Consider the following 25,152-nt stretch of genomic DNA (forward strand, 5'->3'; position numbering starts at 1 on the left):
AGTCAGCCACCCAGGCTGCTACTGCTAATAACCCGTTTAGAATGTTGTAATGGAAAGCAGCTCTCAAAGAGCATGAGAAATGTGTTAAGGAAAGCATTGTATTTATCATCGATGTTATCGGCACTGTAAACATCCTGCCACTCTTGTTCCTTGACGAGGTTTAAAAAACTCTCTGTTGCTGTTGGATTAACTTTCCTACATACTTTGTAACTAAATATGACCTTGGTTTGAGTACAAGAGCCTTTTAGTGTTAAAATTTGTGCATAATGGTTTGAAAGGCAATTCACGCTTTTACTAACAGAATGCCCATCTAGTAATGAAGAATGAATAAAAATATTGTCTGTGGCTGTGCTACTGTTCCCCTGCACCCTAGTTGGAAAAAACACAGTTTGCATCAGATCATATAAATTTAGGAGACCTACCAACATCCTTTTTCTTGCACTATCATATACAAAATTAATATTGAAGTCAACACATATAACTAGTTTCTGGTACTTCCTACAAAGTGAATCAAGAACCCTCTATAGCTTGAGCAGAAATGCTCTGAAGCCTTAGTTAGGAGACCTATAAACAACAACAATTAGAAGTTTAGTTTTACTAAATTCAACTGCCGCTGCACAACATTCAAATACCTGTTCAGTGCAGTGTTGTGATACATCTATGGGCTCAAATGGTATATTGTTTTTTACGTACACAGCCACTCCCCCACCCCGCAAGGAACTCCTTGAGAAACAGCCAGCTAATCTGTATCCTGGTAAAGCAAGCCTCTGAATTGTCAAATTATTTAACTGGTGCTCTGATGTACCAATAATTTGAGAGTCAACATTTATAAGCAATTCACTAACTTTATCTCTAATACCTCTTATATTTTGATGAAATATGCTAATTCCTTCTCTACTTGGAAACATTACATCCTCTGAAGGTGAGCCCTTAGTTAGGGGGACTTCCTTTAAGCAGGTATACGTGTCAGCTGACTTCAATCTAAAAGAGATGCAGCTCGTAACACCAACTACTACAGGATTTTTTCCGTGAGTTACACCACCACCACCACTACTACTACCCACTGCACTGTCACCTATAAACTTAGCCAGCCTCCCCTTCCCATACCTATTGAGGTGCAGTCCATGCCTAGTGAAACCTAATCTACTGATAGACCCAACTGGCACCACTGAGATGTGACCCATCCCCTCTGCCATCAGCGCCCTCCCCAGCCCCAAGTTATTGTGCCTAATAGCTACATTAAGGTGAGGCCGATCATGACACGGAAACAGTTGCACAAAATGCACATTAGTGCCACCAATTTGAGTAGCTATCTTTACCAGGTCACTACCTACATCATATTCCCCGTCCCTATTAAGGCTGTCCCCTTCTGCCCCCGCCCCCCCACCCCGATATCACTACCTGATCCTCCTTCGTAAAATTCTTACATAACTCCCCTATGCTGTCTGTCACTTGAGCCAGCTCTGCACTAGGCTTCACAATGCAGGTGACCTGGTACTTACTCCCCAACACTTCCAGCAACTGCTGGCCCACACCTCTACTGTGAGAACTACCTAGCAGCAGAACCTTGTTCTTTCTGCTAGACTTTGCGACTAACCTAGGCCTCCTAATTGCTGAGGACTGCTGCATGTTTCCTATCTCTACAGCTACATGAGGCTCCTCTCCACTCAGCTCTGGCAGTTGGTCATATCTATTGCATTTACACAAAGTAAAACTGTCTGAATACCTCCTCTTCCTAGCTGCCTTCTTGCCAACTGCCAGTTCCCATTCCCCACTACACTTTACCCTCCTCAACCTATCCAGTTCCTCCTTTGCACATTGTCACTCATGGTAAAATTTTACAGTTACTGAAAAAACTATACGTCTATGTTACCAAAGTTCATTTACACCAGTAGACCTATTTAAGAACTAATAATAATGGTCTCGAAATTCTCTGCCTATTAAGAAAGCAACTACTCATATTAATACTACTACACCACAGCTAATACCAATACCAACAAAATTTCACAAAATTATTAGCTGAAACAAAAAAATTCAGATGACCACTGGAACACTAAGCGCAGTTAAAACACTGCATGAAAATTTTACTGAAATATTTCACTAGAAACAATAATAAATGTCAGTTGAAAACTAAAGCACGAAATTTACTTAATGACTTTGACACACAGAAAACTCTAAAGAAACACAGAGAGCGAACAATTACAGAAGTTTATTAAGTCGTTATTTTGCCACAAATGGCTCGCAACACTACTGAAAACTATTAAATTTAATAACTGTATTACAGAGCACAAATAAGTTTGTCAGTACTTAGCTTATATAACTGCTACAGCTGCAGTGCATGCCGCAAAATGTAAACACACTACTGAGGCGCGAGGCTTAGATGAACGTCACAAGCACACTCACAAATAACTGACCGCTCGAGTCAATAACACAGGAAGAAAGACTGACATTAATGAAAATCCACTAATAAGTTACTTTTACGGCAAATATTAACACAAATAAAACTTTAAAATAAGTAAATGAAGTCTAAAATTTTACAAAATATTAACAAGCAATTTCAACAGCAGTGCAGCGCACGTGACGTCACAACAAAGACTCTTGTGTGTAATCATTACAAATGTGGATAAAGAATTGTCATAAAGCCGTGCGCTGGAATGGGTTAAACCCTCGTGGCGTCGCGTCACAGTCAGCCATTTGAGACTTGCGGGTCCACTTGGGGTGATCTGCCATTGATCACTCGCATGCCACCATCTTCCTTCCTGCTCTCGCCCGCTGCCTGACTGAGCCGGCCTCACCGGTTGCTGTGCATGTTCTCTTTAAACGTGACCCACGATCAAACTTCTCTCTCCAGATGACAACAAATGACTGTCGTGTCACATCTAATTTCTCTTATTTTATCGTGGTGATCATTTCTCCGTATGTAGGTGGTCACCGACAGAATATTTTCGCTAGCAGAGGAGGAAGTTGGTGATTGAAATTTTGCAAGAATATCCTGCCACAATGAAAAAGCCTTTATTTTAATGACTGCTGCCACATTTCATGTATCACGTCCATGGCACTCTCTCGGCTGTTTCGCAGTAATACAAAACGAGCTGCCCTTCCTTGTCTCCTCCTCCACCAGTCCTGTCTGATGCAGATCTCACACCACCCAGCAATACTACAGAAGGGGGCTGACAAACATGGTGTAAGCAGTCTCTTTAGTATTTACCCACAACATTATCTGTATGATCTTTCCATTTAAGTTATTTGTAGCTGTAATCCCAAGCACACAGTTGAATTTACAGCTGTTATTTATTTGTGTGATTTATCATGTAACCTGAATTTATCAGATTTCTTTTTATACTCATGACGATGACTTCACGTTTCAGTATTTAGAGTCAATTTCCATTTTTTGCCCAATACAAGTATCTTGTCTAAATCATTTTGCAATTATTTTTATCAGTTTTTATCATCTGAGGGCTTTACAAGACTGTAAATGACAGCACCATCTGCAAAATATCTTATGATAGCTGCTCAGATTGCCTCCTATATCATTCATATACATCAGGAACAGCAGAGGACCTGTAACACTTCTGTGGGGAATGCCAGATACTACTTTTGTCTTACTTGATGATTTTCCATAAATTATTACGAATGGTGACATTTCTGGCAGAGCTCGTGGATCCAGTCGCACAACTGAGACGATACTCCATAGGCACACAATTTGATTAGAAGGAACTTGTGAGGAACGCTGTCAAAAGCCTTCTGGAAATCTAAAAATGTGAAATCAATTCGACATACCGTGTCGATAGAAGTCATTACTTCATGAGAATAAAGAGCTGATGTGTCTAATGAGAACAATATTTTCTGAATCCATGCTGACTATTTGACAATTTCCTTTCTTGGGTATTGGTGTGACGTGTGCAACTTTACCGTCTTTAGGTGTGAAACTTTTGGTGAGCGAGTAGTTTTATACAATTGATAAGAGTGGATCTACTGTCTCAGCATTTGTTTCCATCATGATGCTTCCTATTTGCTCAGGATTATTTGTTGCTAAGAGGTCAAGTATGTTTTCACAAACATTTACACTTCACCTGGGCCGCTGAGCTAATTGTTCAAAATAATGTTTTTGAGAAAGCTTTCAGTACAATTTCAGACAACATTTTATGCCTACTGTTGGCTTTAAACATGTATTTTTGCCAGCATATCAAGGTAGATTGAAGTCACCACCAAATATAATTGTATGAGTGGGGTACCTATTTGAAATAAGACTCATGTTTTCTTTGAACTGTTGAGCAACTCTATCATCTGAATTAGACGTTCAGTGAAATGAACCAGTTATTAATTTATTCTGGTTGTCAGGTATAACCTCTACTCATACTAACTCATAGGAACGATCTACTTCAATTTCACTACAAGGTAAACCATTTCTGACAGCAATAAACACTCCACCACCAACTGTATTATATCTATCCTTTCTGAACATTGTTAGATCCTTTGTAAAATTTCCGGCTGAACTTATTTCTGGCTTTAGCCAGCTTTCTATACCTATAACAATTTGAGCTTCAGTGCTTTCTGATAGTGCTTGGAGCTCTGGTTATTTCCCAACACAGCTACAGCAATTTACAACTAAGTATTGATTGTTGCTAGGTCTACCTTCCTGTGTTTGCCCTGTACCCTTGTAGACTGATGGCCTTTCTGTAGTTTACTGAGATCCTTTAACCTAAAAACTACTCGGGTCCCTCCACATAGCCGCTACTACCCATGGCTCATTTCCTGTGTGTAGTGGGCTCCTGACCCATTAAGCAGAATGTGCAAACCCACCAGCCAATGCCACAAGTTGAAGATTCTGCAGCCTACACGGTCGCAGAAACACCTATGCCTCTGATTTGGGCCACCCACTTGGCTCTGTACCCAAAGAACACTGTCGGTTCTGTTGATATACTGCAGATAGTGAGCTCCACCTTCATCTCACAAGCAAGACTGACAGCCCTTACCATTTCAGCTAGCCACCCGAAACCAGAAAGAATCTCTTCCGATCCAAAGTGCCATATATTGTTGGTACTGACGTCGCTCCTAACGATGGAGCGAGTTGGGGTGGCAGTAATTAAAACAAGGGCATGTTTCGTTGACGTGAGAACTTTTCACAAAATTTTACTCTCCAACTTTCTCCTCTGAATGCAAAAATGCGTTATTGTCACCAACCTACATAATGAGAAATTATCATCATAATAAAATAAGAAAAATTGGAGTTCGTTTGGAAAGATTTAAGTGTTTGTTTATCCCATGTGCTGTTAGAGAGTAAGGATAAGGAAATAGTCTGAAGGTAGTTCGAAGTACCCTGTACCAGGCACTTAATTGTGAGTTGCTTAGTAGTCATGGAGATGAAGAGAGAATTGTTGTACCTATAAATTCAGTGCAAAAATCGCTTAATTAACGCATCTGGTAATCCATTATTCACAACTCTTGCATAATGCAAGAACCTGGCTGAAAGATCCGTTGGCATATGTGCCTCTGTATTGAGCACTTGTGTTTCATCTACAAAAAATAGACACAAAAACTATAAATACAGTAGTACACAAGGATGACTTGCAGAGTTGGAGTTATAACACTGAGAATAGTAGAATGTAGTAGGGATACTGTATGATACATGACCAAAAAGAGAGACTGGATGTACAGTGTAAGTGAAGCATTAGCATGTACATAGTCATACCAGATGGAATCAGTAGTCAGTCAGGTAGGAGAGTGTTGTGGAGGATTTAGTGGATCTATAACAAAAGCAAAGTTACCAGACTGGGTTACAGTGGGCTTAATGTTACAAGCATGAGTAGGAAATAAGCTGTGTAATGTTCTGTAAGATTTACAACTGTGGCATGCATGTTTCATAGTTGTGCTCCCTCCATCAGCTGTCAGGATGGAAATCTTTGTAGCCCCTTCATTCCTGAAAAAGTGTGTGTTGTCAGAAGTGCCTCAGTTTGTGCTTCATCCATGGAGTTGAAGGGAAAGTGACTTAACACAATTGCCATTTGTTTGGATCACCTGAGAGGCTTCAGGATGTTGATCACTCCGTTAAAGAGCATTGTTTCGTGCCACTGTCCAGGGTGCCTGATTGGGGTTGGAAGTGGAGTCAACACTGTCCAGCTTTAGAAGCTCAGTGGCTGCAGCGATGTGTTGCTGTCTGCAAAATCTTCCACCAGCATGACTGAGTTTCAAGTGCAACAGCAGGAGTGCTGACATAGTCCACTTAGTTGTTCCCTTCTTATGAAGGCTTTAGGTGCTCACAGATGCAATGACTGGGACTGAGGAAAGGTAAGCCATATCAAAAGTGAATTTGTATGCTGCAGGTTTGTATCCTGCACACAATGGCAAAGGTATTGTTGGTGGAAGTAATAAAATTGGTTGGTGGTGCTACCACTATGCTGAGGAGTGCCATCATGGTGGCCACAGTACACGAAGTCAGCATAAGTGGCCCCCACCTTGATGGGCATCATCTTGGATGTCTAATGAAAGACCTTGTACATGTAATTGTATTTGTGTGGGAGAAATTGCTGTTTGTGAGGAAGCTGTATGAATGTGTGAGAACAGGGCCCAGGATTGCCTACCATTTAGCTATTGCACAAGACATTTACTGTTCATGAGAATGGTCCTATATGTACTCAAGAAGAGCATCAAGTGCTGTCTCAGCTGGTGCCTTGGTCACCTAAGAGTCGTACATATTCTGGTGAGATAAACAGTGTGCCATTATCAAAATGATTGCTTGTGACAGTACTATGGAGATTTTGGTAACATACAATCATCATTGCTTCTTCTGTCATGCCTGAGTGCAAATTTGGTTTCAGAAAGAGGATTGACTTCTACCAACCACATTGACTTTAAGAACAGATCTGAAAATCGCTATGAATTCACTCTCAGGGATGTGTGGATATCAGCCAGGAGGCAAAGAAAGTGTGTTGAACTGAATTAATTTTGAGGAACTGAGGGCATGAACAAACTGAGTTTTCTATGTTATACCATTACATGTCAGTAGACATAGTGTTAAGCTAGGTTCTGGGTTTGTGTCGTCCCTCTTTGCAGTTTATGCAGAAATGTGATAATCTATGCCCAGATTATTTGAGGGATGAAGACCCACTGCTTACCAGAGTATTGCTCAATACAGGAATGCATTTAATATCTAGTGCCACTCATTAGAGTTTACATGATCATTACCAATTTACTTGTCTAACAAAAAAAGTTGACTTTGTATTTCATCAAATTTGGCTAGAGGACCCTGTACACCACTAAATGCTTCCCATACAATATTACGACGTTTTTGGCTGAGTGAACATCATAAATCTTATGTAGTTTGTCCCAAATGTCATTGGTGGTTTTTGCATTCACTGTCATGAAGCAAAGGGTTGGTTCAAGCAACAAAATTGGCATTTCCGTGTCCTTCCATTAACCATCACCCATTCAGCAAAATTTCATCACATTTTAAAATAGTCTTCATTGTAATTTGCCAGGTGTCCCAGTTTACTTTGTGAGCCAGTTTTTCAATTTGTTGTATTTAATCTGCCATCATCTTTTTTTTTGTATTTCTATAACATTGAGTTATCATCAAAATCGACTACATCCATCACACTTTATGGCTGCAGACTTTACCAGATACACACTGCTATAGTGTAGATAAAATACTGTAGCCAAATACCATAGGCCATTTTTAAAATAAAACATGTATTTTAAATGTCAAAAGTGTGACAACATTGAAAGAAAGACCCACCAAACTTCAAAGCTCAACTAACTTATTGTTTCTATAATGTTAAGCCATAGCTTCAAAAGAATATGAACATATGTAATAGCATTGAAAATGCAGATGCTTTCATAGTAAATGCTGACAGTGGCGAAAGGACTGTAACCGTGAACAGAGCAACATATTTGTACAAAATGTTATAGATTTCTTCCAAGTTAATAACATAGTATAAAAACCTAAGGACCAGCTGTCAGAACCCAAAATCCAAAATGAGATTAAATTTCTTACTCGCCATTCAAGAAGCAAGGAACTTTATAGCAATGAACACTTAAGCATAGGTCAGAGAGTTAGTTCATTTGAGATCAGATTCAAACACCACACGTCAGCACTAAGATACAAAAAATACCATAAAAACTGAGGCTATCCTAAATGACATTTACAACAGTACCTTTGCTGTTTTTAACAGCAGCACACATTATTAAATTTGCGTGCACATGGCTGATGCATTCCCACCCACCAGCACACACATTACCTCCATCCTCCCCTTCATATTTACCAAGAATTAATTAATTAATTAATTAATTAGTTCCCTAGTTATTTGCATGTTTCCATGGTAGTTTCTAAAACATAGTTGTTAAACGTAACCAAAGATGCTGTTAAGTAGTCCATCACTTAGGAACAAGGATAGTTCTCACTTTAGATTACATATTTGAATATTTGTGTCTTCATAAGCCCCCCTTCCTGTAGAGCAAGGCTGTCTGGATAAAAGCAAACTTGTGCTGTATTGTTATGCATGTTCTCTTGTGAACTAGCACCAGTATCGATGAGTGAGAGAGCGCTCGTTGAAATGGGAAGGGCCTGGTGACGGGTGAGTACGTGCAGTGGCTGACTCCATTGATGATGATAGTTGGGCACCAGGTTGGGCCTGTGGAGTAGAGACTTGGTCAGCAGGGAAAGGTCTAGAAGCAGATGTAAGCTGAAGGAGAGACTGCCCTTGTGTAAGGACATCTGACAGGAGTAGATATACTGGTTTAACCTGTTCAATGGAAACCCAGCTTGGTTGGCTTTGATTAGTAGCATCATTGTGTGAGCATCTCTTTGTAAGACTAAAAAGGGGTGAGTATAATATGGTTGCAAGGGTGCTTTAATGACATCCATGTGGAGTATGGGTACAGTGAGTGATGTCTCTACAAATTTTAACGGATGGGTTTGCATGGCTAGATGCCTTTGTAGTTTGGAAATTTGAAATTCAGTTCCTCATTTGTAGTACCAATGAGGAAGGATTTTCAAGGTATCTTTCTTGCTGCTTGGAGAAAAAATCTGATGGAAGTGTTAGGATTTTCGCCTTACCCCATTTCTGTTGCTGAAGCATTGAAGTCAGTATGGAATGCAGTCTGCAGCCCAAGTGACACCAATGGTGAGATGGTTAACAAGGAAGACTTGTGACATATTAACACTGACTTGAGTGTCCTGCACCAGCGTGCCACCATGCCATTGCTTGGCGGATGATAGATGATGGAACAATGATGAGTGAACCCAATAAGGTAACCACTTCATTGAATAAAGAAGACACAAATTGTTGACCTCAATCTGTCGTCACATCTGTCGGGCACCCAAAACTTGAAATCCATGTAGTTAGAAAGGCTTGGGCAACTGTCTCTGCAGAAATGTCCATAATAGGTGCGGCTTTGACCTACTGCAGAAATGTCCATAATAGGCGCGGCTTCGACCTAGTGTGGAGACGTGTCAGTAGCCATGGGAATATATCTCAGTCTTTGCAGCATGGGTAGTGGCCTTAAGAGGTCTTTGTGAGCATGAGGAAAATGGCATGTTGGTTCTCGAAAGAAACCGAGAGGCATATGGATCTGGCATCCGACTGGCTAGATAAGCAGGCTGTAAATCCCAAACAACAATCATGTTGTACAACCAGGCAAACATATCTGTTCTTTATACTAAAATGTAGACTTTCACAGCTGGAAATATCATGTCCATTATAATTATCCGGGCTGTTATGCCATGGTCGGTTGATGAATTCTGTGTCATTTCCCAACGTTTCGTCTCCGACTGCGGGAGACATCTTCACGGGGGTGTGTAGCTCGATGGAAGGTCCAACACACCCACTGGCTCGCTAGCGGGTGTGTTGGACCTTCCATCGAGCTACAGACCTCCGTGAAGATGTCTCCCGCAGTCGGAGACGAAACGTTGGGAAATGACACAGAATTCATCAACCGACCATGGCATAACAGCCCGGATAATTATAATGGGCATGATATCTGTCCTTTACATCTGAATAGTTGTGTGAGGTTGTTAATTGTGTCAAAAACCGGTTTCCTACAACTGTAAGGTATGAAAGGTCAGGATCAGTCCTGAGAAACATCACACCAAATGAGGAAGCTGTCCATAGGTAACTGTTTCAGCTGCTTTCCCATTGTTTGATTTGTAAGGAACTTGTGTTGGTCCTTGTCTTTTTCCTGTAGTGCAACTAGCTGGATTAGATCCATTTTTGCAGAGATCTAATTGATTCTTGAGAAATAGTTGACAACCACTTTGTCATCTCCTCGCAGGTGACGGAAGTTGGTAGTGAATTGCATGATGAAGTTCTAATGGCAGAACTGCTGAAGAGAAGGAATTGTGAGGATTGTTAAACATCAAAGAAACAGGTATGTAGTTTAAAGGAAGTGAAGTGAAGTGAACTGAAGTGGTGTGCCTCAACTTGTGCTCGGAAATATATAATTATTTCGTAGACGACTGACAGATCATGTTTGTAGGCGCAACATTTAGTCTGTGCATCAGGCAACTTATGGGGGAAAATCATGGGGCTGCCATTACCTTTTTACCTTCCATTGTAGCACCACCCTTTTAGCAGTCTGGCTATTGTTGAAGACCACAATAAGTGGCGCTGAATCCAGAGAGTGAACAAGAAGTACTGCCTCCCACAAGGAGGATTTTATGCCCCAATGAAGTGAGCAGTGCCCGGACTGCTGCTTCATGTGGCAGGTGGCACCTTTGTAATAAGCAATGCATAAGAAACGGTGCAATTGCTAATATGTATTGGGAAGGAGAATTAGTTGAAGTAAGTCCATGTTAGATTTAAGGGCTTAATACCTTCGGGAATCACTTGACATCCCAGAAAAGTCCACTGCCTATTTGTCACTGTCTTCAATCTATAATTGGATAGTCTTTCTAACTGCTGTCTGTTTTTGTACATCCTCTGCTACTATAGGATTTTGATAAGCCTTTTGGAAGTCAATATCACTAAACATTTGGAGGCCCACCAGAGCAGCCGTAAAATACTGTAAGTGTGGAACAGGATAGCAATCTGGTTTTGTGCGCAAAATTAGGGTGCAATAGACATTATCGTGTTGATCTTGGAACTGTGGTGAAGACTGGTGTTCTGCTGCATCGACGGTCTTACCGTGAGTTGACATAAGTGTCTTTGAGCAGTAACAAGTGTGGCAGCACTGTCTGAAATGCCGCCACTAAGGGCCTCACTGTCCATGAGAATGTTTATCTTGTGTTCTTCCACCATTGTAACTTCTGAAATTGGATCACTAATACTGGGCAGTAGGGTAAGGAGTTTGTTTAACAGTGGTGTCTTTGTGCCTGCCACTGGACATGTTGAAGTTCTCTCGGGTGAGCGGTGTTTGTTGCCAACATGGAAGCTTATCATAGAGTTATCATTTGGCCATGGACAGTTTCATTGTTCATGTCAAATGTTGCCTCCTGTATGGACACAAGTTATGTTGTGGCAGTGAAGAAAATAGGCACCATGTATGGGCTCAACGACACCATAGATCTTGAAAGTCAATTGAAAACTCCACAAGAATACTAAATTGTCAACGACATCTCGATTACCAAACATAGGAATTCTTGAATTGTTTGCTGCTGTGAGCCATAGTTTTAAGGATGGACAGTTTTTTGGTGTTGCAGGGAGGACACTGACATCTGAGCCTGTGCCAATTAAATCAACCAACTCGTAACCCGTCTTGATGCGCAGCCGATGTGACATAGGAACATTGTGAAGAATAGAACCCCATCAGCTGTGTTTGAGACAGACACATTGCCAAAACAAGAGAGTACATTGTTGTCACATGGTTGAGTATGAGTGGTGCATATTCCTTTAGTGGAGGGAGAGTTGCCTGAAGTGGAGAGTAGGTACTGTTCAGTGGAGTGGTTGGTCATACCTTATTTTGATTGCTGTCCCCATTTGGGCAATCGTGTGCACTACAGTACCAACGCGCTTTTGCGTGCTGGCAGATGTTACGCCATCCGGGATATTGAGTGTTGCTGGGATTGCTTAAAACTCCTTGGAACCACTGGAAATCGTCGAAGGTGCTTCATGGTGTATTCACTTGTTCTGTAAGTGGAAGCTGCTGCTGTTTAGCAGTGGCACCAGTAACCATACCCATGATGCTGTGTTGTCCATTTTGTATGGGGTCCCACTTCCGACATTGAGTGAAAGGACATGATAAAGCTGATCTGCGATCAGTAATTGCAAGTCAAAAGGTAAGGAACTACTGGAAATATCTGGGCTTTTAGCTGTAAAAGGTAACTGACTTGTCCAAATGTATTTGATCATGGCGTCAGAAACATTGGTCATGGAAACCAGTGATCACAGGTGACACCAGGAAACTGAAGGGGCTTTGTCAAACCGAAGAAGATTTGTCATCAGTATTTTTGCTTTGCAGGCATTGTTAAATGAGGATGCCCCTAGGTTTGCACGTTTGGTGAAGCACATTGTTCTTGATGTTTGTATATTCACCCCCAAGAGGTGTGTTGTGTACAACATTCGATAACGACAACAACAAAGTTTGTGAGTGCAATGCTCCAGTAGTGAGGACGAACTGCATGTTGTCATTTGAGATGCCATAGGTCTCAAAGGAATGGTCAAGGAGCTGAAACCAAAGATCAGGTTCGGTGATGAATTTACTATGTAGTGCAGGAGGTGCAACGCACCTTGGTGACAGACTATTCCTGAGCTGCATAAAACAAGAAGTGCTCAGCATTTGCCAGTAAGTTTAACACCAATTACAGAATAGTCTCAAGGTCTTCTGAAACCCTTGATAAGTGTCTTGTAGGTGTAGTGTCCATGTTAGTAGGTGAAGTGTTTCAACTCCTGATTTGCTTGTCGTCTGCCATGATTGGAATAGCCACTCGAGGGTACTATAATCCACAGTCGAATAGAAACCGTGTAAGTACTATATACCTTATTACTGTAACAGACACAGAAATCAAGGATCAAAAACTCAGGAGAAAATTGGAAAGAAACTAAAAATAAAGTTGTTAAACAACCAAAGATGCTGCTAGGTAGTCTATCACATAGGCACAAGGATAGTCCACACTTCTGATTACATGTTCAAATGCACATGTTACCACGATGTGTTACTTGAGCCATTACTTAGAGATAAAACATAATAGATATAAACTATCCACAGTTCTGTCATAAAAACTGTTATCTCTCTCTGCCATTGCCTAGATGTAGTATGTAATAGATATAATCGTAACAACCTACAGCTGCACCATGATCAAAACTGTGCTCTACTACTACTCCTACCCCTACCCCTCCCCCCCCCCCCCCCTCTCTCTCTCTCTCTCTCTCTCTCTCTCTCTCTCTCTCTCTCTCTCTCACACACACGCACACACACACACACACACACACACACACACACACACACACAATTTAACATAGTAATAATTAGTAACATTTAACATAGTACATAGTAACATTTAACATAGTAATAATTAGTAAATTGTTGTAGGTGTATACTGTATGTATACACTGTGTATATCTGCTAAGAGTTGTAGAGCGAATTTTCTCTGGCACTTTAGCAAATATCTGCAATTTCAGTTCTACAATGTGCAGCTGGTATGGGCCCAGACACATGCTGCTTATCACGTTCCATGCGATGCCCATTGTCAGTGAAAAATGTTTGTTTGCTTCCTGACACAAAATTATTTTCAAAGTGAATTTTATGTGCCCATTCTGTAGAACAGTCCCATGTTAGTCTAAGATGATACTCAAGTTAGCGATATGTTTTAACAGAGACAATAAAACACGAGGAATAACCAGGACTCCAGCAGCAACTGAATACACCGCCGTGCCCCATATTGCCTGCCACTGCCGTGCAGCAACATTACCCAGTCACTATTGGACAATGATTATTTTTCGTTTTTTATTGTATCTGTTAGTACATGTCACTGAAAATTGTACTAGACTATTATGGGATCTCTCTATTGAATGATCATGCAAAACTCTGCTTAAAAATAAAAAGTTTGTGTACAGTAAGAAACAAATCGATGCTCTCCATTTGCACTGAGCAACACAAGAAATGTGATGAGCAGTATTTGTGTTTGCTGAACCCATCTGTACATTGCAAATATACAGTGAAATGCCAGAGAAAATGCAGCCGGTGACTCTTAGGAGAAACACACTATATATAACACAAGAAATGTGATGAGCAGTATTTGTGTTTGCTGAACCCATCTGCACATTGCAAATATACAGTGAAATGCCAGAGAAAATGCACCCGGTGACTCTTAGGAGAAACACACTCTATATAAACTTTGCCATAGTTGGCAACGTAATTATTTTATATGTTCTTTACACTTAATGTTTCTGACATGCCATCCTGATTACTTAAATGCCTATTAAGTATTAACATAATGGAAAAGAACCTCTGATCATTGGAGATTTTTAAATATTTATTTCTGTTCATGTAAGCAATCAAATATCTCCCCAAGCTTTGTAATATGATTCAAAGCATATTTGCTCTCTTCGGTATTTGCAAAGAGTAATGGTATATTGATAATGTAACAGAGGAAGGAGCATGTGACCACTGGAGATATTTTTACTTCTATATTTATACCTTTGTTTAGCCTTTCAATCGAAGACCTCCACAAAACTGTGAACTGTGTAGTGAAGAAATAGTCTGTTGTTCTTATTGTCTTCTACTGGAAAGTGCCAAAGGTTACTGCAAAGTTGTAACACGACACATACATGTCATATTAATCCACATAAATGCATCTAATGATGGAGGTTAAAATCTCAAAATTGGGCCATGGAAATAAATTAATTTTGAGTGCTAACAGTAAACTTATTTCATTTGATGGGAGGCTACCTAACTTGTTAATGGGAAGCACTATGAAAAGCCCTGTTATAGAGTCTGGATAGTAGCTAAATGACATGGAATGAATGTCTGTCATAAATTTATTTTAGCTTTGTGACAGGGCAGCTGAGCAGTTGCAAACACTGGCTACATGTCTTAGGATGTGACAGTTGTTACAGGAATTAAGACACAATGGGCACTCTTTCTTATTATGATGCGTGAAACCATCAGAGCCGGATGGAGTCTGTATTTGGTGGTGTGTATTTCACAGTCAAGAGATGATGCTGTTGTGCAATTGGATGTGTCTAGGACCATTGCTGTGTCAGGTAGCTCATTTGTGTGACATATATGATGAAGATTGCATGACTGCCCCAGAGGAGCTGTGTGGTTAGATAGCTTTGATGATATGTAAGTGTGTGCTCATAAACTAGTGTTCGGAAATTTTTGTAGAAATTTACACATTTCTTGGAAAGTTGACAATACTTTGCTCACTAAGGGAACTAAACTATGCAATAAGCAAAAGATATCAGAACCTGAGTCTAACAAACAGGAAGCTATGTTCCTTGCCTCAGTGCATCAACAAAGTAGTGTCTGTGTCAGGCAAACATTTATTGAACACCAAAAATGAGAAGACAATAGTACGCAAACAGAACTTCATGAGGTAAAGGTACAACACTGCGAGTGTTTGGACAAAGTACTAACACTACCTAACACGTGACCTAAAAGAAGTGAAGAAACATAGTAAAAGTTCAGTAGTAGCAAATGAGGATTCCTGTCAAAATATGTCCATAGCCCAAGTCCAAATATAGCCAAGGTTGTTGATGAGATGATCCAGCCAGAAGCACGCCAATAGGAACATAAGTCAGTACCGCAAGTTAAGTGAACTGAAGCAGCATTGCAGCAGCCTTTATACCATAAAATAACCTTCATTTGTTGCTCACTTGATCTTTCATAAGTTACGGGATAGGTAGCTGTGACATGCTTGCTGCACAGTTCTCTCTGTAATTGTTCTGCTTGTATCAGTTCCATTGTAGTGCCAAAATTGACATCCTCAAATATAACAGATAACAATTTAATTAATTTTCTGATTACTGACATGTTCTCCTGTGTCTTGAATTATTGTTTTCTGTGCATAGTCTTATATTTTCTGTTATTTGTAGGCCCTTCTGAGTGAGGAAGCAAATGCTACCCCAAATGTGACAACTGCTGATGATACTGAAGTAAGTAATTTCAACAATATGTTTTTTTCTGCATGCAGTTTGAATAAACTGTTTTATTGGTGCATCCAAATGTGCTACCATGCTTAAAGCTAACATGTTGCATTGGAATCACTATCACTATCAAGAAATACACAATATTTAAAATTGTGTGGACACTGTATTTTATGCCTCTAAAAGCAGCACCAATAAAAATTGCTTTTAATGTGAAAGCTGTAATTTTGGTTGTGGTAGTGCCAAATTCAAACAAAAATAAATAAATAAACGAAAAGCCGTATTTCTTTCTAGGTGTGGACGTAACTAAGTTTCTGAGTGAATATCATATTTCTTGAAACATGCACAAATGCTTGTATGAAAAAAAAAATCTACTCCTCTTTGATGGACCAAACACTTGTGCCAATGAGCGATCATCTCTTGTGGTTGAACCTACGGGTTGTAAGGTTTGGTTAGGGAAAGGGAGGAGATGAGTAGGAAGAGCTGCCACCATTGCAACATATTCTAATGACTGATTCTAGATAGTAGGAGGATAGTCCACAGAATTTAAGGAGACAAATAAGAAAACAATAAAATCTGGACATCAGACAAACCAAATCAAACCCATCAGAAAGATAACAGGGGAGAATTGAGGCAGATGATGCTGTTGTATACAGAGGAGTCACAAACCTAGAAAATTGTAGTGAAATGGAGGAAGACCTGCAGAGGATTGACACTTGGCATAGGGAGTGCCAATTGACCCTCCACATAAAACTAATCACAGGTAAGACATACACCAGACTGAGATTCATTGGAAGAATCCTTGAGTTGTGTAGCCCACCTACAAAGGAGGTAGCTTACAAAACCCTCATTTGACCATTATTTGAATATTGTTTTGTCAGTCCAGAATCTGTACCAGGTGGGATTGTTAGAGGAAGCAGAGAAGACCCAATGAAAAGGAAAAAAAGCACATTTCATTACAGGCTCATTTAGTAAACACGAAAGAATCACAGAGATGCTACAAGAGAGGCATTCTGCACCACAGTATGGTTTGCTGTTAAAGTTTCAAGGACATACATCCCAGATGAGTCAATGAATATATTGCGTCCTGTTGTTCCTCTTACACACATCACACGAGAAGACAGTGAAGGTAACAGTACAGAGATTAGAGCTCACACACAGGCTTATGAGCAATCATTCTTCCCATGAACCATTTGTGACTGGAACAGGTAAACGGGGGTGTGACACTGGTTCACAAAGTACCTGTAGCCAACACCATGACATGGCCTGCAGAATATAGATGTAGATAAAAGGGAAGGGGGGCAAAATGGTCTGAGAGAGATGATGGGAGGCCAGTGACTGGTAGAGATTGAGGGTGCAAATGTTTAGAGATCAGAAGATTCAGGGTTGCTGGTGTTCGGGGACAAGTTGGTGGTGATGGATGTAGAGAGGAAACCAAATACTGTTGCTTTGGCCCTGACTCCAGCCAATAGTGTGTGCAATGTTGCAATATGTAATTATGTGCTGTGATTGGTTCTGAGAAATCAGTGGATATTGTAGGTAGCTTTCTACAGTATTAAATAACTTCTTTGCAAAACAGTGTTGCACACTAGTGATAAATTGAATGAGGTTGTGCTTTGGGAAATATCTTTTATCAAAGGAAAAGACAGTTGAGGGAACTAATAATTTATGAGACAGAGTTGCTGGCCATTGCTAGTCTACAGGGGGTGAAATATGTCATGCTTCTGATAGATACGTATAAAAGGAAAAGTTATACACTTCCTGGCTTTTGGATGGATGGATTTAAAATTGTTGAGCACTAAACAGCATGGTCATCACCACCCTTTCACAAGATCTTGGTACTGGTGAGTGAGGATTACTCTTGTTAAAACAAAAAGCAGATGTCACATAATGATATCCACAGCAACAGAAAATGTTGCGTACATGTTCCAGTAGATCTTGTCATGAAACTGTCACATGTTAAAAAACAGTGGAAGTGATAAAAAAGGTTGGTTGATTGTGAAACTAAAAGAATGACCCAGCTACTAAAAACAAATTAAAACATCCACCCAGCTAAACTGAGCATGAGTCCTGACTGTGGAGACTGTCATACGTCACACTCCAGGAGAGTAGGTCAGAGGTGTTCCTTGGTAAGCACTGTGCCAGCTTCAGTCCAGAGACTTTAAATATAGAATGAAAAGTAAGGATAGATTAGAAGATAAATTAGAATGCTCAATAATTTGAAGCATAAGGTCTCTCAGAAAAAGTTAGAATAATAGAATATTTGATTTAACGACAATTTGACTGACCAAAACGATTGAACAAAAAGTTGAAGTAAGAGTATCCCATAAAAAAATAAAAAAATAGTGTTTTAATTTCAATAACATTCATCTCTCTTTCCAAAGGCAAGCAGAAAGTAAGAACTAGAACTTAAATTAATAGGAAGCAGTAAGTTTCATTAATTTTGATTGATTTTAACATTCCAGGTGAAAAGTGCGCACAAATTTACAAACTCACACAAGAAAACTTTTCCTTTTGCTCCCCAAAAACTTTTCAAATGAAAAACGCACACACAAATTTATGAAAACATGCAAGAAATCTTCAATTTTATTTAGCAAATAAAGCGGAAATATTTCTTGCTTTGTTTTCAGTGTGCTTGATGAAGCACATTTTCTATTGATTTTCATGCACATAATTTCAAATGGTGATTTCTTCTTTTTCTTCTTCACGTGGTCATCAAAATGTACAAAATCATCAAATCTCACATTTTCTGCTGAGACAGATAGAAGGCACAAGTATCATGAACAACTGAGTCAGTTTCTTTACTCTCCCGTTGTTTCAGTCATATTTTGTTCCTTAATCAATCACATTTTTCGGAACAATTTGAAATCTTCATTGGGTAACATAGTATGATACCTTGCAGCCGTATTTACCACTACCAAAACTTCTATGTTGGTCCTCTGACCATCTTCGGTGCTAGCTCACACCTTTATTAGAACCTATTTACAGTAAGAACTTTAAAATTTTGAATTATTCCATGATCAAGTGATAATTTTGAAGTGTATTCACAGGGAAAAACGAAGTTTCACATTATCTACCATCAGTAGGTTGTTTTGAACTGCAAAATTGTCCAGAAAAATCATAGTTTCTTTCACTTCCACTCCTCCTTCCCATATCTCTGCCACGGCTCAAAAGCTACTCGTTGAACATTTCTGTTCTTATCCACGCGTTTTTGCTGGAGCAGTAAAACACAGAAAATGATCTGATACCCTTCATACATCTAAGGTCTGTATCTTTCATTATCAAAACAGGTTTTATTTTCTGAGAGCTGTCAATGTTAACTGCAGCAACAGTGTTACTCTTTCTCTGCTATGTTTTCCCACTTTTTTTTAAGTCAATGTTTGATAGGGAAGACTCTTGAAAAATTTTGTTTGAACGATCTGTGTTACCAATGTTTTAACTTCGAAAATGTATCTTTGCCCTCTAAATTGACTAAGCCATTTCAGTAAACAGATTGTTAGAAACTGTTTGTATTACTTAGTGCAAGACTATTAGATAGCCACTGACTAGACAGTTTAGTGATGGTTATGCCTGTGTATTTGACATAAGTTAGTTGAAACAACATCTGTAGTTTTCCAAGCTGTTCTGCCTTTGATATTGCATGGGTTACCAGTTGCGGAGGTGGAGTAGATGGTTGCGGGTGGGTATGTGGGACAGGTTTCACAGCATGAAAGATTGTGTAGGTAGGAACCTAAGGGAAGGATAATAGTTTAGGGGAGTATAAGGTTTGACTAGCATATTCTGGAGGTTAGGAATGTGACATTGTGTGGTTCAGGGAAGATCTCATTTCAGGGCTTGACTGGAAAACGTCATAGCCTTTTCGGAGTAAGGCAGTGAGGCATTCAAGGCCTGTATAGTACTGGGTGACTAGTGACGTACTGCTTATGTTTTTGAGGGTGGAGTCAGAGGGTAAGAGGAGGATAATGCCTAGATTTGTTTATGAATAAGATCTGTGGCATAGTTACGGGAAGGAAACCCTGGCAAAAGTTGTTGCATAAGTGTCAAAAGATTCAGTGGTGGGGCAGATCAGATGTCTAGACTGTTAAGAAGGGAGTGGTAGGTGTCAAAGTGTAGGTATTGTTTGGTTTTATAAGGACTTTGGTTTGGGTGTGGGATTTTTGAGGTGGTGGTGGTGGTGAACGTTAAGGATGGTTGCTTTGGATTTGGAAAAGACTTGGTATATTGGAGTTGAAAAAAGAATTAATTGGTGCAGGAAGCACAGGAATTCTTCACCCCAGCTTTTGAGTCTTTAGGAATGCCTCTTCCATGCGACTCATGATAAGGTTGGCATAAGATGGAGCTGTCTTGGTGGTTGTAGCAGTCACCCCTGATTTGTGTGTGTGTGTGGGGGGGGGGGGGGGGGGTTGGTATGGTAGTTGCGGAAGAAGGAAAGATGAATGCTACTTTTGAGCTACTTGGCTGACAGGGTGGACAGATTCTTTACGTGGTGTTCTCTTCAAGTTTATGGCTGGCTTTTAGGAGAATTGCACTGAGTATGTGAACACATTCAGGAGCTGTAAGGTGCAGGATTTGTTGGTAATGCAGTATAATTTGTGAGGAGTAGGAAGGATTCTTAGTATGCTATTTTTCATATAAGGAGACATTTGACATTTTTACATTTATGTTTTTTATTAAATAAGCTCATTGTTTTACATAAAACTTTCTGCATTTATGTGAAGTGAAGATTTTTACGTTGTGGTATTATCAAAGTAATTACGTACATTTTATATCTATTTCTGTAGATCTGTGGCTACTTTGGCTGCAGCAGCCAGATTTCCTCTGAGTTACTGCCGTTACGTAAACATTACTTCATCTGGTGCTATAATTCCCCACTTATTTAAATTTACTACACAAAAAAATATTACAACGTATACAACTTAGTCTGCTGCAATACATCTTCATTTGAAATTAACATGTCAGATCCCAGATATACCAGCAGTTGAATCGTTTCTGTCCTGGGGGTAATCTTGTCATTTGTGTCCCTCCATTAACAAATGTTGTAAGGCATGCAGCCACCATACATGTTCCTGCAGGTATCAGCAGTTTCACATAATGTAATTCTCAGCTTTCATGGGTACTGATGGCTATTAAGTATAATTCTAGATTGGAAAGTAAAGGGTAACTTTTACTCCATGTATGTAAGATTTCCCTTGTCTCACCCACATATTTAATTTCTTGAATGCTAAATAAGTTTAATTAGTCTAATTTTTTTCACTTCTATTTTCTTAAATAAATAACATGCATCATGTTGTATAATTACTAGATCAAATGAACACAGTCCCCATATTGTTAGTAATACAGTAGGAGTGGTCCTGAACTCCCCAGTACTTACAGGATAATATTTCTTTACACTCTTCTTATGGCCACACAGGTTTCATCAGGTTAAGTCTGTGGGCCCATACGCCTGAACCATAACAGTGAAGCCACAAATGGTAGTTGAAACTTTCATGGACGAAGCAGTTTAGTACAGGGTATGCATTGACTCTTAGAAGTATGGAAGGATGTGATGTTGGTGTGGAACAGGTATAGTAAGTAAAACTTGTGCATGAATGCTGCAAGATATACAGCATACTGGAAGTGATATCAACCATTGCTGTAGATACTATATCAACAGATGAAAATTTTTTCGCACAGCTATATGTGGAATTGTTGCTACTATCACCTTTTGGGGATCTTGAGTATGTCCTGTGTCAGAGGGAAGCATGTGCATATGAATAAAAGTCTGTTAATCATTGACAGTTCAAATACACAGTAAATAATGGTGCAAATTAGGGAAATGGCAGGATCGTGCCATGCACTCAATTTGAATGCCTGATGTCTCATTCAGAATGCGGAAGAGGCTATTCACACAGTCACTGCAACCAGCTGCAACATGTTAACAAATGATGCTTGTGATTTGGACTCGACGGTCATTTGGATCATTTCTGCAACCTTCAGAGAAGACGGAGAAGAGCAGCCTTCATCATCTGGTATCAATAAATCTCACAATCAGCAGCATTGTCCCCAAAACTAATTGTGTGCCTCAGAACCTGGGTTGAAAAGAAGATTATGTGACAAGCTAGGCTGTGATTTCCTAGCTAGGGCCATAGGGTAGCTGACTGTATGTGGGGTTTAGAGAAGGTTTTGATTTTTAGATTAGGCAGCTCTCCATTCAGTCAAGATCATGATAGCTGTAGGAGACTCTGAACTATTAACTTAACACTCAAAGAAATGTCCTCCACAGAAGTGCCATGTCTTTCATATTTATGATAGTTTGCTATTGATATTTAAATGTTTTCTGCTACTGTATTGTCTTTTCTCGTGTAAATATAGATTGCTGGGGGGAAAAATTGTACACCTGGAAAGATCATGTCGATTTTGATCTGAAGGGGCATATGCTACCTGGTGGATAGTTGAGCTACTAATAACAGTTGCAGCGTTGTCCGCCTATAGATAGGCGTAGCCAGCAGAGCAGTATCTGTGTCTATCCATTAATATGAAATGCTCATAGCCAGAAGGCTCAGTGTGCTGCAAACGTGTAAAACAAGCAGGCAACCATGCCATGGAGATGCACTCATCTTTCCTACAGCCAACTGAGCAAATTTGAAACTGCCTTCCAATTTGTGGGTTGGCCCTTTTGGAGAATTGCCATACAAGTGGACATGCTACGTCAGATGTGCAACAGTGCAGGTATCAGGGGTCACTTGAACATTCTCACATCCGTTGGTGAGGTTCTGGATATCCAAGCAGCACAAATGCTTGCCAGGATCGTTGCATTGTAAGGACAACAGTGGCAGATTATGCAGCTACCACAGAACAGATAAGAAGGCTTGTGAGCCCAGATGTGTCAACACAAACTGTTGCGAACTGGTTCTTTGCAGTGGGACTGTGGACATGCACAACTCTAGCCCATCTTCCACTCGCATCACAGCATCGACATGCATGGCTCGACTGGTGCCGTCGGAGGATCATGCAGAAGATGGAATGGTGTGCCATGGTCATCAGTGATGAAAGCAGTATGACGTTGACCTGGTGAACGCTGCCTCCAAAGTGCATTTCACCAAGGCACACCACAGATCTTATTGCCTGGTGTACGATCGGCTACAACTCTTATACAACTTTGGTGTTTTTGGAGGGGATGCTAACCGGCATTCGGTACATGCAGAAAGTTGTTAGACCCATTCTTTTATTGTTCTTGCAACAGGAAGGCAACGTTGTTCAAACAGGATAATGCTCACCCATACACTGCCTGTGAAATGCTACGTGCTCTGCAAGATTTGCAGCAAAATCCCTGGCCAGTACAATCTCCGGACTTGTCTTCAATCAATCTTGTGTGGGATGTGATGGGACGAGGAGTGACTAGTGTGACTCATCAGCCAACAATCTTACAGAACTATGTGAAAAGTTTGAGCAGGCATGGCATAACATATCCCAGGACAATATTCGGCATATGTACGGATGTTAGGCACCTGCATTGCCGCCTGTGGAGGGTTTACCACATACTAATATTGCTGTTGCAGCATGAGTCGGTACCTGATATCTCAGAACCACTTGTGCCGTTGATGTGTAAATGTAGTCATTTCATGTACTCCATATGCGCTGTTGAAACAACAAATTTTGAGTGAATTTGAAACCTCTGAAAGGGAGTACTAACTTCTTTTTCCAGCATTGTAGCTCATAAGGAGCAGTTGTTATGTGTATTACATGCACAAGAAAGAAAACTGGAATTTCACATATACGATTCTTTTAAATGATAGCCAGAACTAGGGACATTGGTGAAATGTGATGTGTTTTTGAAGTTTTAGGAAACTGCATAAAGTTTTGGTACAGGGGTGCAAACCCAACATTGTCACAACTCTGCTTTTCTTCCATTTCCATGTACCATTTTACTTGAAATTTACTCTTAACATTCTTGCTAGAAAGATAGTGATTACTCTATTGCAAACCTAAAAGCACTTAGTTTGAATTATACGAAGTCACCTAGGACCCTGAATCAGGGGAGACTAACTGGACAGTAAATCTCCTGTGTCTTGGAGTTCTGGGCAAATTTTGTGAACTCTGTCCCTTTTCCCTAAACTTCACCAGTCCTTTTCCTTCACCCCTCTTTTCCTTTCCCTTTCAACCCCCTCTGCCAGAAGAAGGAACCACTGGCTCAAAAGCTTGCAAACTTTAATGCCGCCGGCTGGTGAGTAGATTTTTTATCTATCCAATTGCAGTATATTTTTAATAATATGTGTTCTTTTAATAATGACATATTCCGAGAGATTGTTTTTCAATGTGATTTTTGTTTATAATTTGTGTGCCCTGCTTTTACAGAAAGACGGAAATGAAGCAGCAATTCAGTCATATGAAATAAGTTCCATTGCCAAATCATATGAAAAACTTAGAAATATAATAAAGACCTTACATGAAGAGAAAAATGCTGCCATTGTAAAATCCAGGACTTCGGAAGACAATGTAACTGCTTTGTACAATCAAAGGGAACTGGTAAATACAGGGAAAGACATTACGTCAGATAAAGAGAAAAAGTTTGAAGAAGACTTGCTGGCATCTACAAGGCAGTCTAATATTTTGAAGGTGAGCATTTGTGAAAATGTTATTTATACGAGTTATGTGCTATAAATACCCAGTTACTGATTCAGTTGCTGTCCATGCAGTCTTTTATCGCTGAAGAAGCCAATGTCTGTTTTGTGTTACATTTATGCTCTTCTTGCCAGAAACATGTGGAGACATTGACAGAATATAGATCACAACATTGAGACTCTTGTTTTCAAGCATTGATTACATACAAAAATACTTTCCTAAATTTGAGAGCATGATAAAAGTAGTCAGACAGTAAAATTAATTAAATGATTGGGGATAACAAAGTTGGAGGATTGAGTCTATATTACAAGAAATCCTACACCACAGTAAGGCAATTAACAAATATTTTTGTCAAAAACACATTTTATGCCCCAAATTAACAATTCTGTTATAAAAGTAAATCCAGGTAAAGAATGGTTCCTAAAAATTGGGAAGTCTATTGAGGGTCATGAAGATCTAATGAAGAGAACAGCCAGACAACAAGTAACGGGAGACGTGTTGTGAGATAGGTTGCATCACTTCTTTGAAG

General features: G+C 39.9%; 1 protein-coding gene across 2 annotated transcripts in view; it reads left to right on the forward strand.

The window, feature by feature from the left end:
* Positions 1-25,152, forward strand: part of LOC126473675 (nucleoprotein TPR-like) — a 398,029-nt gene that overhangs the window by 282,119 nt on the left and 90,758 nt on the right. For both annotated transcript variants that reach the window (XM_050100910.1, XM_050100911.1), the window contains exons 19-20: positions 15,972-16,031; positions 24,357-24,617. In XM_050100910.1, coding sequence (XP_049956867.1) covers positions 15,972-16,031; positions 24,357-24,617 — 321 coding nt within the window. The remainder of the gene's footprint in view (positions 1-15,971; positions 16,032-24,356; positions 24,618-25,152) is intronic.

Source organism: Schistocerca serialis, chromosome 4, assembly GCF_023864345.2.
Source record: "Schistocerca serialis cubense isolate TAMUIC-IGC-003099 chromosome 4, iqSchSeri2.2, whole genome shotgun sequence".
Taxonomy (NCBI): domain Eukaryota; kingdom Metazoa; phylum Arthropoda; class Insecta; order Orthoptera; family Acrididae; genus Schistocerca; species Schistocerca serialis.